At 49.2% G+C, this 14,328-nt stretch overlaps 2 protein-coding genes across 2 annotated transcripts in view; one reads left to right on the top strand and one right to left on the bottom strand.

The window, feature by feature from the left end:
* The first annotated feature begins 1,213 nt into the window (after nucleotides 1–1,213).
* The window catches only part of NANS (N-acetylneuraminate synthase), a 29,533-nt gene continuing 16,418 nt past the window's right edge, over nucleotides 1,214–14,328 (top strand). The window contains exons 1-2 of the mRNA XM_003940073.4: nucleotides 1,214–1,455; nucleotides 5,886–6,101. Of these exons, the coding sequence (XP_003940122.2) occupies nucleotides 1,324–1,455; nucleotides 5,886–6,101 (348 nt within the window). The 5' untranslated portion in view covers nucleotides 1,214–1,323. The remainder of the gene's footprint in view (nucleotides 1,456–5,885; nucleotides 6,102–14,328) is intronic.
* The window catches only part of TRIM14 (tripartite motif containing 14), a 64,270-nt gene continuing 57,564 nt past the window's right edge, over nucleotides 7,623–14,328 (bottom strand). Inside the window, exon 7 of the mRNA XM_074395085.1 lies at nucleotides 7,623–9,057. The gene's annotated coding sequence lies outside the window, so the exon portion shown is untranslated. The remainder of the gene's footprint in view (nucleotides 9,058–14,328) is intronic.

The following is a 14,328-nucleotide window of genomic DNA, read 5'->3' on the forward strand; positions in this document are numbered from 1 at the left end:
ACTATAAACTAAGTTTCTCCCAAAGTTAGTTTGGCCTAATCCCAGGAATGAACAAGGACAGCTTGGAGGTTAGAAGATGAAGTTGATTCTGTCAGATCTCTTTCTTTTCTTTTCTTTTTTTTTTTTTTTTTTTTTGAGACGGAGTTTCGCCCTTGTTACCCAGGCTGGAGTGCAATGGCGCGATCTCGGCTCACCGCAACCTCCGCCTCCTGGGCTCAGGCAATTCTCCTGCCTCAGCCTCCTGAGTAGCTGGGATTACAGGCACGTGCCACCATGCCCAGCTAATTTTTTGCACTTTTAGTAGAGACGGGGTTTCACCATGTTGACCAGGATGGTCTCGATCTCTCGACCTCGTGATCCACCCGCCTCGGCCTCCCAAAGTGCTGGGATTACACGCGAGCCACCGCGCCCGGCGCCAGATCTCTTTCACTGTCTCCGTCATAATTTTGTAGTGGTGGTTTCATTTACACCAATATGTCCAAAACCTGCCCTTGTCACGTTCCACCCCGGTGCTCTCTCGTGGAAATCAGTCTTTCTCTTTATCGAATTTGCCTGAAAGCCAGAGTTTCAGGTGAGTGTATTCTAAGAGCCCGGGGCTGGGAGGCCAGGGTCCTAGTGCCAGAGCTCTGCTCTGGCTTTCGGGATGCCTTTGGACAAGTCAGTGCAACTTCTCGCACCTGTCGCCTCATATAATTAGGAACCTCCTCTACTTTTTGAAAACTTACTACAAGCCAAGTAATGTGATCAAGGGTTTCTATACATCATCTCACAGTTCTAGTTTATTCTTTTGCTTCAGAGAGAAAGAAAACGCTCAGAAAGACTGAGTAACGTTTATATGAGCAGCAGCTGGTGAGTGGCATAGACTGGACTCAACCCAGTTCTCTAATTCCAGTAACCCTGTTTTTTTCCATTACACCGTAGGGCGCGCTCTCCCCCATTCTCCTGGGAGCTGGACATAAACTAAGCCCTGCGCAGGCAGCCGGTCGCCTACCTTCGGGGAATGCTTGCTCCCGGGTGCACGCACGGAGACCGCGTCGGTCGGAGCCCGCAGTCTGGGGCGGCGAGCCTCAAGCCTAGCGCCGGAGAAGGGCGCAGAGCTTCCTTGCTCCGCCCCGCCCTGCCTCACGGGAGGCCCCGCCCCCAGCCCCGATTGGCTGTCGGGAGCGAGGTGGGATGCGGGGGATTGGCTGCTCGGCGGCCGCGGGCTGACGTGGCGGGGCAGGCCTGTGGGTCTCGCCGCTCTGCTCACCAAACCCACCGAGGCGGCGGCGGCGGCTGTCGGACCGAGACTGGAAGTGAGGCGCCGTAGCGCAAGCCGCCGCGATGCCGCTGGAGCTGGAGCTGTGTCCGGGGCGCTGGGTGGGCGGGCAACACCCGTGCTTCATCATTGCCGAGATAGGCCAGAACCACCAGGGCGACCTGGACGTGGCCAAACGAATGATCCGCGTGGCCAAGGTGAGGCGCGAGCTCCCGGACCCGAGCGGCAGGCGGGGCGGGGTGGCGCCACGGGGAGCTAGGGCCTACGGTCTCCGCGGCTCGGTTCCCTGGTCCGGCCTCCTCCCGCTCGCCAGTTCCGTTTTCGGAATCCTTCGGATATCTCTTCTTCACCCTGTCCGCCATCCTCCTGAACTTTCTGCATGACAGCTGCTTCCTCCTAACCCGACCTCTTTCCTCCCCATTCTGCTAGAATACTCTTTCTAAAACCCAGACTTGATTAGACCATACCCACTGCTTGGTACTTTTCTGTGGTTCCCACGGTACAGTCGAAATCCCCCCCGCCTTTTTTTTTTTGAGACGGAGTTTCGCCCTTGTTACCCAGGCTGGAGCGCAATGTCGTGATCTCCGCTCACTGCAACCTCCGCCTCCTGGGTTCAGGCAATTCTCCTGCCTCAGCCTCCTGCGTAGCTGGGATTACAGGCACGCCCCACCACGCCCAGCTAATTTTTTGTATTTTTAGTAGAGACGGGGTTTCACCATGTTGACCAGGATTGTCTCGATCTCCTGACCTCGTGATCCACCCGCCTCGGCCTTCCAAAGTGCTGGGATTATAGGCGTTAGCCACCGCACCCGGCCGAGTCGAAATCCTTTAACACAGCCTTCAAGATCTTAATGACTGGGCCCCTAAAAGCCCGTCATAATTCATTTGACATTCTTCAGCGGCACAGAGTTACTTTCAGGAATAACAGTTACTGGAAGTTGCTGTGGTCTCTCACCCACTATTCCCTGTATGTTGAATATGAAGTGGTTAAAAGCCGGGGCTATGAGATCAAATCTTGACTCCACCACTACTAGCTGTGTGTATGTGTGGGCTGGTTACTTAGCCTCTGTGAACCTGTTTCCTCATTTGAAAACGGGGCTTGATAATAACAGTTCTTATCTCATGGAATTGTTACGGGGATCAAATGAGATTCTCAGATAGAGCTCTGAGCCCAGCACTTGGCACATAGGAGTCCATAAATGCGCGATCTCGGCTCACTGCAACCTCCGCCTCCCGGGTTTAAGCGATTCTCCTGCCTCAGCCTCCCAAGTAGTTGGAATTACAGGCATGTGCCACCACGCCTAGCTAATTTTGTATTTTTAGTAGAGTTGGGGTTTCTCCATATTGGTCAGGCTGGTCTCAAACTCACCACCTCAGGCGATCCACCCGCCTCGGCCTCCCAAAGTGCTGGGATTGCAGGCATGAGCCCAGCCTAATGTGAGCTATTAGTGATAGGATATTTATAGCTCTCTGTGCTCCCTCTTCTCTTGGGACTACCGTATTCTTCATTACAACCCCAGCCCCCAGCTTAAGGCCTGGCCTGCACTATGATTCTTTGGTTTAGAGATAGCTAACCCCATCTTTCCTTTCCCTTCATCAGTGTTGCTCAACTGATTTTGTGTCATTTGTGATTAGGTTTTTAAAATGTTTATTTATTTATGTGTCTATCTTAGAGGTAGGGTCTTGCTCTATCACCCAGGCTGGGGGTTTTATCTTACTGTTCTTTTGTTCTGTTTTGGTTTTGCTTCTGGTTTTTTTGAGACATGGTCTCTCTGTATTGCCCAGACTGGAGTGCAGTGGCGTGATCTCACCTCACTGCAACCTCTGCCTCCCAGGCTTAAGTGATTCTCCCACCTCACCCTCCCAGTAGCTGGGACCCACAGGTGTGCACCGCCATACTGGGCTAATTTTTTTTGTAGAGATGGGGTTTGGCCATGTTGCCCAGGCTGGTCTCAAACTCCTGAACTCAAACAGTCTGCCCACTTTGGCCTCCCAAAGTGCTGGGATTACAGGCATGAGCCACCGCATTCCGCCCTTACTGTTTCAGGACTGATTTTATGGAAAGCTAACCACTGAGTCATAAAAATACAAAAGTAACACTGCTAACATTTTTTGAGGGCTTACTCTACCAGATACTAAGCTAAATGCTGTACATGCACCATCTCGTTTAATTTTTACAACAACCCAGTGCCCTGATAGTGCCCATTTCATTTTAAAGGCTCAGAGAAAATAAGTGACTTAGCCAACAGCACACAGCTAGTATAATAAATACAGTAAGGGATTTTTCAGTTTTTGCTCCTGAGCCACATGGCTCCAGCCTTTCTGCAACATTGTTTTCTAGGGGGAAGTTCCTGCTCTTAATTCGAAGGAGCAGCCTGTTTTTCCTCTTGGAATGCTGAAGTTGTAAAAATATCTAGAGATATTGAAGCCATAGAAACAAAGCTATACTGGCCAGGCGCAGTGGCTGATTCTTGTAAGCCTAGCACTTTGAGAGGCTGAAGAAGGCAGATTGCTTGAGCTCAGGAGTTCCATACCAGCCTGAGCAACATAGTGAGACCCTGTTTCTAATTCTATTGAGCTGGGATCCAGGTGGCTGCAGCCTTTAGGAAAGGGATCTGGCTAGCTCTGCTACAGACACTGACACTGTGTAACGGTGAGTCTGGGCCTTGGGATCGTTATCTAGACAGAGATCTTCATCTAGACTTGGGATCTTCATTTAGACATGAGACAATGAGAACTCTGTTGCCTGAGGTCACTTTCAGTTCTAATGTTCTTTGAACTTTCCAGCAGCAAGTCCTGACCCTACCATCTTACAACTTGTCCAAGAGCAGGAGTGGTGATCTCAGCACTGAAATTTCTAGACCCAAGAAGTTTTTAATAGCATAAATACCTCTGTGTCTACAGAAATGGCAGTAAGATGAGACTTTAGTGGGCTTTAATTACTCTTTTTGTTGAGTAGGTTTCTTTTTTTTTTTTTTGAAACGGAGTTTTGCTCTTATTACCCAGGCTGGAGTGCAATGGCGCGATATCGGCTCTCTGCAACCTCCGCCTCCTGGGTTCAAGCAATTCTCCTGCCTCAGCGTCCCGAGTAGCTGGAACTACAGGCACGTGCCACCATGCCCAGCTAATTTTTGTATTTTTTTTTTTTTTTTAGTAGAGACGGGGTTTCACCTTGTTGACCAGGATGGTCTCGATCTCTTGACCTCGTGATCCACCCGCCTTGGCCTCCCAAAGTGCTGGGATTATAGGTGTGAGCCATCTTTTTTTTTTTTTTTTGAGACAGTCCCACCACTCTGCATTCAGGCTGGAGTTCAGTGGCACCATCATAGCTCCCTATAGCCTTGATCTCTGAGGATCAAACAGTCCTCCCGCCTCAGCCTCCTTATTAGCTGGAACTACAGGCATATGCCACCATGCATGCCTGGCTACTTTTAGTGTTTTTTGTAGAGACAGGGCCTTTCTATGTTGCCCAGGCTGGTCTTGAACTCCTGGGTTCAAGCAATCCTCCCACCTTCTTGGCCTCTCAAAGGGTTTGGATTATAGGCATGGGCTACTGTGCCTGACCTCTTGAGTGTTGTTGGTTTTTTTTAGTTACAGCTTTTATAGTCAAACAATCCAGCTTTTTTATTACTGCCTCTGCTCATTAGAAGTCACCTAGGGGCTGGGGCATTTCTGTTTTGTCTGCTTTTTGCCACCTAACCTGTTCAAAGAAAACGTCATGCAGAAAAGTGTCAGTGCAAAGCAGCTAAAAGCAGAGCTGCTGTTGTTGAAGTCAGAGAAAGAGGTACTGTCCCTGGGTTTCCCTGTCCCTGAGAAGGCCTCAGAACAGTTTACACGTCCTGGAGGTAGCCCAACCTGCTCTTTATATAGATGAAGAAACTGAATCTAGAGCTGGGAAGTGACTTATCTAAGAGTCAGGGTCAAAGTTAAACCAGAATCTTTCTTTACTAAATTCTGGTTCAGTGCTCATTTTACTATCCTTTGCTGAGTTATATAACTTAAAATCTTCCTTAACTCTCTGATCCAGTATTTTTCATATTTACAATGCAAAACAAAGGAAATAAAGCCCTCCCCCCTTTTTTTTGGCATGTTAAGAGAAAAAAATAGGGGGACATCTCTCATCTCCAAACAACCTTTTCTTCCTTTCCGACATTCTTGCCTTTTGTGTTCCTCTTCTTCGGAGGTCCTTAAGGTCTCTGTCAGTCTATGTTGTTTTTAAAGTTGGTAATGTCAGCCAGGACTGCCGCCTCACACCTGTAATCCCAGTTCTGGGAAGCCAAGGCGGGTGGATCACCTGAGGTCAAGAGTTCAAGACCAGGCCTGGCCAACATGGCGAAACCCTGTCTCTACTAAAAATAAAAATTAGCTGGGTATTGTGGCAGGCACCTGTAATCCCAGCTACTTGGGAGGCTGAGGCAGGAGAATGGCTTGAGCCTAGGAGGCAGTGGTTGCAGTGAGCCAAGGTCGCACCCCTGAACTCCAGCCAGGGCGAAAGAGCAAAACTCTGTCTCTAAATAAATAAATAAATAACCAATAAAGATGGTGATGTCATAGTGGTTGCCCCAGAATTTTTCCTTTTTTTGAGATCCCGTGACAGTCACTGAAGGCATCCTAATGTGTGTTACAGGAGTGTGGGGCTGATTGTGCCAAGTTCCAGAAGAGTGAGCTGGAATTCAAGTTTAATCGGAAAGCCTTGGCGAGGCCGTACACCTCGAAGCATTCCTGGGGGAAGACATATGGGGAGCACAAACGACATCTGGAGTTCAGCCATGACCAGTACAGGGAGCTGCAGAAGTACGCCGAGGAGGTTGGGATCTTCTTCACTGCCTCTGGCATGGATGAGGTGAGCCTTCTGCTGCTCTGTCATTTGCCACTTTAGCAGACCATGTTCAGCAGGCAGCCTGTTGACTTCCAGCTTAGGGCCAGCTCCAGCCCTTGCTCATCTTATCTGTGCCGAACTAGAGAGGCTAGCAGGTGCCAAAGCCCAGTGAGAATTTGTAGGAAGGATGCCATTGTTTTAAAAACAAGTTGTCTCTAGCCAGGTGCGGTGGCTCATGCGTGTAATCCCAGCACTTTGGGAGGATGAGGAGGGTGCCTCACCTGAGGTCAGGAGTTCGAGACTAGCCTGGCCAACATGGTAAAAACCCAGTCTCTACTATAAGTACAAAAATTAGCTGGGTGTGGTGGCATGTGCCTGTAATCCCAGTTACTCGGGAGGCTGAGGCAGGAGAATCACTTGAACCTGGGAGGTGGAGATTGTAGTGAGCCGAGATCTTGCCACTGAACTCCAGCCTAGCAACAGAGCAAGACTCCATCTCAAATTAAAAAAAAAAAAAAGGCCGGGCACTGTGGCTCACGCCTGTAATCCCAGCTCTTAGGGAGGCAGAGGCGGGAGGATAGCTTGAGCCGAGGAGTTCGAGACCTGCCTGGGCAATATAGCGAGACCCCGTTCTCCACAAAAAGGGACCAAAAAAAAAAAAAAGGCTGGGTGCCGTGTCTCACACCTGTAGGCCCAGCACTTTGGGAGGCTGAGGTGGGTGGATCATGAGGTCTAGAGATCGAGACCATCCTGGCCAACATGGTGAAACCCCGTCTCTACTAAAATACAAAAAAATTAGCCGGGTGTGGTGGTGCACAACTGTAGTCCCAGCTACTCAGGAGGCTGAGGCAGGAGAATCACTTGAACCTGGGAGGTGGAGGTTGCAATGAGCTGAGATTGTGCCCACTGCGCTCCAGCCTGGCAATAGAGGGAGACTCCGTCTCAGTAATAATAATAACAACAACAACAACAAATAGCAAGTTGTCTGGAAGTTGGGAGCAGCCACATTGGAATCCCAGAGTCCCTCCAAGTTTGTGGGGATGCCCCAGCTTGGCCAGGTTTCTCCTCATAGAAAATGGTCTGGAAACCAGGGGCTGGGTGTGGTGGCTCACACCTATAATTCCAGAGTTTTGGGAGGCTGAGCTGGAAGGATCATTTGAGGCCAGGAGTGCAAGACCAGCATGGGCAACATAGGGAGACCCCATCTCTACAAAAAAACACAAAAATGGCCGGGCGCGGTGGCTCAAGCCTGTAATCCCAGCACTTTGGGAGGCCGAGGCGGGTGGATCACGAGGCCGAGAGATCGAGACCATCCTGGTCAACATGGTGAAACCCTGTCTCTACTTAAAATACAAAAAACTAGCTGGGCGTGGTGGCACGTGCCTGTAATCCCAGCTACTTAGGAGGCTGAGGCAGGAGAATTGCCTGAACCCAGGAGGCGGAGGTTGCGGTGAGCCGAGATCACGCCATTGCACTCCAGCCTGGGCAACAAGAGCGAAACTCCGTCTCAAAAAAAAAAAAAAAAAAAAAAAAAAAAACCACAAAAATTAGCCAGGCGTGGTGGTGCACTCCTGTAGTCTAGGAGGCTGAGAATTGCTTGAGCTCACATATTTGGGACTGCAGTGAGCCTTGACTAGGCCACTGTGCTCCAGCCTGGGTGATAGAGCAAGACCCTGTCTCATACACACACACAAAAGAGCAAGGAAACCACAATTTTGGAGTTTGCCCCTTGCTGACTAGCCTTGACTGACTTGAGTGGGGAGACACTGGCATTGTCCAGAAGGGAGTGACTTGCAGGATTGTCACAGGTGTTTTTTGGCTTGGCCATGCTACATCCTGGGAGAGTCCAGCCAGTGCCAGGTCCCAGGTCTCATCTGCTCTGTGACCTGCCTCCTTAAAATTTCTTCATGTGTTCTTTTGAACATAAAAAACTTTTAGTTGTAAAAATAACATGACAAAGTTTAGAAAACAAGAAAAGGGGAGAAAATTGACCCATAATCCCTCTGTAGTAGCTCTTTTTATATATTTCCTCAAGTCTTTTTATATGCTTGTTTTATTGCCTGCTTGTGCTATTTAGTGAACACTGAGTTTTGTGCATGCTCGTTTTAGTTAACATTATAGCACGAACTTTTACCCCACCTTATGCTTGAAGATTTTAATAGCAACGTAATACTTGTTTTGCCTCATGGACTATACTGTACCTAACCATTCCTCTACTTTTGGACATGGAGCTTATTTCAGGGTTTTTTTTTTTTTTTTTTGAGACGGAGTCTTGCTCCGTCATCCAGGCTGCATGCAGTGCAGTGGTGCTCTCCTGGCTCACTGCAACCTCTGCCTTCCGGGTTGAAGCGATTCTCCTGCCTCAGCCTCCCGAGTCGCTGGGACAGGTATGCACTCCCATGCCCAGCTAATTTTGTTGTATTTTTAGTAGAGACGGGGTTTCACCATGTTAGTCAGGCCACATGGTGACAAGGATACAAAGAAAATAAGTCATTCATATGTTGCTGGTGGGAATATAGAATGATCCAGTAATTCTAGAAAATAGTTCATTGTTCATTCCTTCTTTTTTAAACAGCCTTATTGGGACATAATTCATATGCTGTACAATTCAACCACTTACAGTGGACTGGGAGTTTCTTATAAAGCTAGACATGTGTTTATCATATGACCCACCAGTTGTCATTTGATAATTTATCCCCAAAGAAGTAAAAACTTAACATTCATACAAAAACTTGTACGGGAGTGTCATTACAACTTTTATTCTTAGTAGCTCAAAACTAGAACAAGCAAAATGTTCTTCAGCAGGTGAATGGTGAAACACACTGTAGGACAAACGTACCATAGAGTACTGGTCAGCAATCAGAAGGCATGAACTGTTGATGTGCGCAGCAGCCTGGATGCATCTCAAGGATATGATGCTGAGTGAGAAAGCGGCATACACAGAAGGTTGCATTCTGTACAATTCTGCTAACATGATATTCTGGAAGTAACAGAATTATGAGGATAGAGAACAGACAAGTAGTTGCCAAAGTTTAGTCAGGGGAAGGGGCTGTGCTTATAAAGCGGTGACAGGAAAGTCCTTGTAGCAGGACTTTCATGGTACCTTCTGTATGTTGAAAGATATGTATACTCTTTAGTAATTTTTTTTTTGAAACAGGGTCTCGCTCGGTTGCCCAGGCTGGAGAGTAGTGACACAATCATAGCTCATAGCTCACTGCAGCCTTGACCGCCCAGGCGCAAGCAATCCTCTCACGTCAGCCTCCTTAGTAGCTGGGACTACAGATGCATACCACTACGACCAGCTAATTTCTAAATTTTTGTAGAGATGGGTTTCCCTATGTTCCCCAGGCTGGTCTTAAACTCTGGGCCTCAAGCAGTCTCCCCACCTTGGCTTCCCAAAGTGCTAGGATTACAGGTGTGAGCCATTGTACCTGGCCTTCTCAGTAATTTTTAAGATTCTAAAAAGAAAACATTTTGGACCCCATGCTGAATGGTGTGTACGCATACCCTGCTGTGTGGTGTGTACCCTGGCTATATGATGACAGCATGGCTGTATGGCACACACCTCGGCTGTATGGTACATACCCATGCTGAGTGGTCCATACCCTGGCTGTATGATACACACCCCAGCTGTATGGTACACACCCTGCCATGTGGCCCATCCCCCGGCTGTATGGCCCAGTGGCCAGGTGAATGGGACTCTAAGGTCAGATTTTTTTTCTTTGAGACATAGTCTTGCACTGTTACCCAGGCTGGAGTGCACATACTTCGGCAGTACGGCCTAGTGGCCAAGTGAATGGACTGTAAGGTCAGATTTTTTTTTTTCTTTGAGACATAGTCTTATACTGTTGCCCAGCCTGGAGTGCACTGGCGTGATCTTGGTTCACTGCAACCTCCACCTACCAGGCTCAAATGATTCTCCTGCCTCAGCCTCCTGAGTAGCTGGGATTATAGGCGCCTGCCACCACACCCAGCTAATTTTTGTATTTTTTTGGTAGGCGGAGTTTCACCATTTTCGCCAGGCTGATCTCAAACTCCTGACCTCGTGATCTGCCCACTTTAGCCTCCCAAAGTGTTGGGATTACAGGTGTGAGCCACCACACCCAGCCTAAGGTCAAATTTTAAGTTGTTGTTGTTGTTGTTGTTGTTGTTGTTTTGAGACGGAGTTTCGCTCTCGTTACCCAGGCTGGAGTGCAATGGCGCAATCTCCGCTCACTGCAACCTCCGCCTCCTGGGTTCAGGCAATTCTCCTGCCTCAGCCTCCTGAGTAGCTGGGATTACAGGCACACGCCATCATGCCCAGCTAATTTTTTGTATTTTTAGTAGAGACGGAGTTTCACCATATTGACCAGGATGGTCTCCATCTCTTGACCTCGTGATCCACCCACCTCGGCCTCCCAAAGTGCTGGGATTACAGGCTTGAGCCACTGTGCCTGGCCTTTTTTTGATATTTTTAATAGAGATGGAGTTTCACCATGCTGGCCAGGCTGGTCTTGAACTCCTGAGCTTATTAAATGTGACTGTTAATATAAAGCATAATACACAATCAGTATTCAGTGAATGTTAGTTACACAGTTAAGGAAAGCAACCTGCGCTAAAGGCTGGGACATCTGGGTACTTGCCCTGACTTTGCTCTTAACTCAGTGTGACCTTGGTGAGCCACTTCTTTGCCTGGGCCTCCATTTTCTTTTCTGTGACCAAGCTGCCATCCAAGGGCTCTCCCTATTCTGGTGTCCTGAGTCAGCACAGAACCAGGGAAGATATCATCAAGGTGACTTGCAACTGGAATGGGGACTTTTCTGCTTCCGACCACATTTCTGGGAAACAGGAGCTCCCTGAGCTCCTGGACCTGACCTAGGAGAAAGGTGCCTCCTTGCACCTGGGAGGCTGCCGGGGTGGACCGCGCTCTGCAGTTGGTTTCAGTTGACACCCTTGAGAACCTGGATCGGTTGGGCAATAGGGAGGAGTCTGGTGTTTGTAGCGCGCCTTGGTTTTCCTTCCTTCCGCTCCCCAGGCAGCCCATCTGCTTGCTGTCTGGGATGTGTGTTTTAGAGCCAGGCTCTCTGAGCTCAGCTCCTGGTGCTCACACACTCTGGGTGGCTTGGGCTCCTCATGTAACCTTGGAGCTGCAGGGGCCCCCATCTGTAAAAACAGGATTGTTAAGATGCCTTCCCCTTAGGCTATCTGGAGTATTCAGGGAGCTAAGTCCGTGGGGTGGCAGCACAGGGCCAGGTCTGCATTCACCCAGCGATGGCCATTCTGTTACTCAGAGCCCTTTAGAGTTTTTCTGCTTTAGCCTATTTGGGCAGGGAGATTCCTCTGGACGAGGAATGCCATTTGTCCCCAGCTGGTTCCCTGTCTGATCTAGGTCATGGACAGTGAGGGGAAAGTACATTCCTAAGAGCCTTTACAAGAGTTACTTTGCCTTGCCATCTGTAAACTGTTGGAGGTGGGCTGTTTCCTTGTCTGCATTTACCTAGCAAGTGGCTCCCAGTGTTTACCTATCCTAACTTCCTTATAGAAGCAGGCATTTATTGCGTGCCTGTTTTCTCCACACTTCATGCTGTTCTAGGGCGTTCTCTGTGTGCTGAGGAAAGGTTAAGGAGTGGCAGAATTTTATTAAGAACAAGAAAACTGTCATGGCTTCTGACTGAAAGTTGCATCATTAATCCAAATGGAAAGTTCCATTGAGAAGGCAAATGGAATCCATGACCATAGCTGTGACTCTATCTTTTTTTTTTTGAGACAGAGTTTCGCTCTTGTTACCCAGGCTGGAGTGCAATGGCGCGATCTCGGCTCACCGCAACCTCCGCCTCCTGGGTTCAGGCAATTCTCCTGCCTCAGCCTCCTGAGTAGCTGGGATTACAGGCATGTGCCACCATGCCCAGCCAATTTTTTGTACTTTTAGTAGAGATGGGGTTTCACCATGTTGACCAGGATGGTCTCCATCTCTTGACCTCGTGATCCACCCGCCTTGGCCTCCCAAAGTGCTGGGATTACAGGCATGAGCCACCACGCCCGGCCTAGCTGTGACTCTTAAGGGACATGCTACCCTCTCACACAGTGACGATCTCAGCAGAGCCACCCTTCCCTCCAGCACCTGCCACTGTTCCAGTAATGGTGCCCTCTGACAGGCCACTGCTCTGAGGCCAGCCCAGCCTATTTGTGGCTCCACCCTTCTCCTGCCTCCGCTTCTCCCCAGCTCGTCACCATGGGCTTTTTTCTTTTCTTTCTCTCTTTTTTTTTTTTTCAGACGGAGTCTTGCTTTTGTCACTCAGGCTGGTTGCAATGGTGCAATCTTGGCTCACTGCAACCTCTGCCACCCGGGTTGAAGGGATTCTCCTGCCTCAGCCCCCCGAGTAGCTGGGATTACAGACATGTGCCACCACGCTCGGCTCATTTTTTGTATTTTTAGTAGAGACAAGGTTTCACCATGTTGGCCAGGCTAGTCTCGAACTCCTGACCTCGTGATCCTCCTGCCTTGGTCTCCCAAAGTGTTGGGATTATAGACGTGAGCCATCACGACTGGCCTGGGCTTTTTTTTTTTTTTTTTTTTTCATCCTGCAGGATCCAAAAACTGAGGGGAAAGGGAGGGACTTTGGAAAAATCTCAGCCCCACTCCTCTCTTTCCTTACCCCTGACTTAGATCAGCGGTTCCCAGAGTGTCCCACAGGACACAGAATAGTTCTTTGGGCATGTGTTGTCCACCCTCATTTATTAATTTATTTAGAATCAATAAAGGGTATTTTGGTTTTTGTTTTGTCACCCAGGGTGGAGTGCAGTGACACGATCTCAGCTCAGTACAGCCTCGACCTCCTGGGTTCAAGCAGTCCTCCCACTTCAGCCTCCCGAATAGCTGGGACTGTAGGCACATGCCACCATGCCCAGCTAATTTTTACATTTTTTGTAGAAACAGGATGTCGCCATGTTGCTCAGGCTGGTATCAAACTCCTGGGCTAAAATAATCCTCCTGTCTTGGCTTCCCAAATTGCTGGGATTACAGGCATGCGCCACTGTCCCTGGCCAGAATTCAGTGAGTCGAGTAAGTTTGGGAAACACTGGGTTTGGAACTCAGGTTAAGTTGATATGCTGGGACCCTCTAAGAAGGTATTAAAGCAGTGCAGTGTTTCTCCCTAACGAGGCTGTCCATGGGGCCCGTTTCTGCAGGTTAAACTCATTTAGGTGCCGGAGGAGGGTTGTACATGCCTGATTTCCCTTCAGACTCCCACAGACTTTGTGCTATGGGACAGGAGGGAGAGAGGAGTGCTGAGGCTTCCACAGGCTGCATGGAGCTCTAGATGGAGACGGAACCCGATGGCAGGGTGGGCAGGCTAAGGGAAGGCAAGGAGTCCATGGAGAGAAAGGGGTCACCAGTTGCTGACCCAGCATGTGGTAGCTCCTGGGCATAGCGATACCGTTTTAGGGCTGAAAGTTAGGATCTTTCAGATTACTCAGATTCCCTTTGCAGGATGGATTTGAAGTGGCAGTTTTCTAAATGGCCACTGGGTGGCGTAGGCTCCCCAGGAGAACGGCAGAAAGAGACCCCCCCCCCCCCACCCCCTTCCCTTTCCAAAGTGTTTCTTCTGCACTTGGCCCCCCTACTTGTCCCTGCTTGTCCTGCCCCTCTCCTGAGCAGGGCTCATGTATCTCTTTATGTGCTGGAGGGCCACACTACACTCTCACAAGATGAACCTTATATACAGAAGAAAACTCGGTGGAAGTTTCCTTCTTTAAGCAGAAAGCACTCTCTTCTTCTGCCAGATGGAGTGAGAAGAAGGGTAGGAAAATGACACTTTATTTTTTTTTATTTTTTATTTTTTTTTTTGAGACAGAGTTTCGCTCTTGTCACCCAGGCTGGAGTGCAATGGCGCGATCTCGGCTCACCGCAACCTCCGCCTCCTGGGTTCAGGCAATTCTCCTGCCTCAGCCTCCTGAGTAGCTGGGATTACAGGCACACGCCACCATGCCCAGCTGATTTTTTGTATTTTAGTAGAGACGGGGTTTCACCATGTCGACCAGGATGGTCTCGAACTCTCGACCTCGTGATCCACCCGCCTCGGCCTCCCAAAGTGCTGGGATTACAGGCTGGAGCCACCGCGCCCGGCTTGGAAAATGACACTTTATTCAAAAAAATATAGTTAAAACTGTTTTTCAATCCGTCTTAGGGCTAGCTAGTTAGCAGTGAGACACAAACCGGACAGAGTGAGGGAGAAAAGTATGGGAGGTACTGGGCATGGTGGCTGAAGCTTGT

This window comes from Saimiri boliviensis, chromosome 2, assembly GCF_048565385.1.
Source record: "Saimiri boliviensis isolate mSaiBol1 chromosome 2, mSaiBol1.pri, whole genome shotgun sequence".
In the NCBI taxonomy this organism is placed as follows: domain Eukaryota; kingdom Metazoa; phylum Chordata; class Mammalia; order Primates; family Cebidae; genus Saimiri; species Saimiri boliviensis.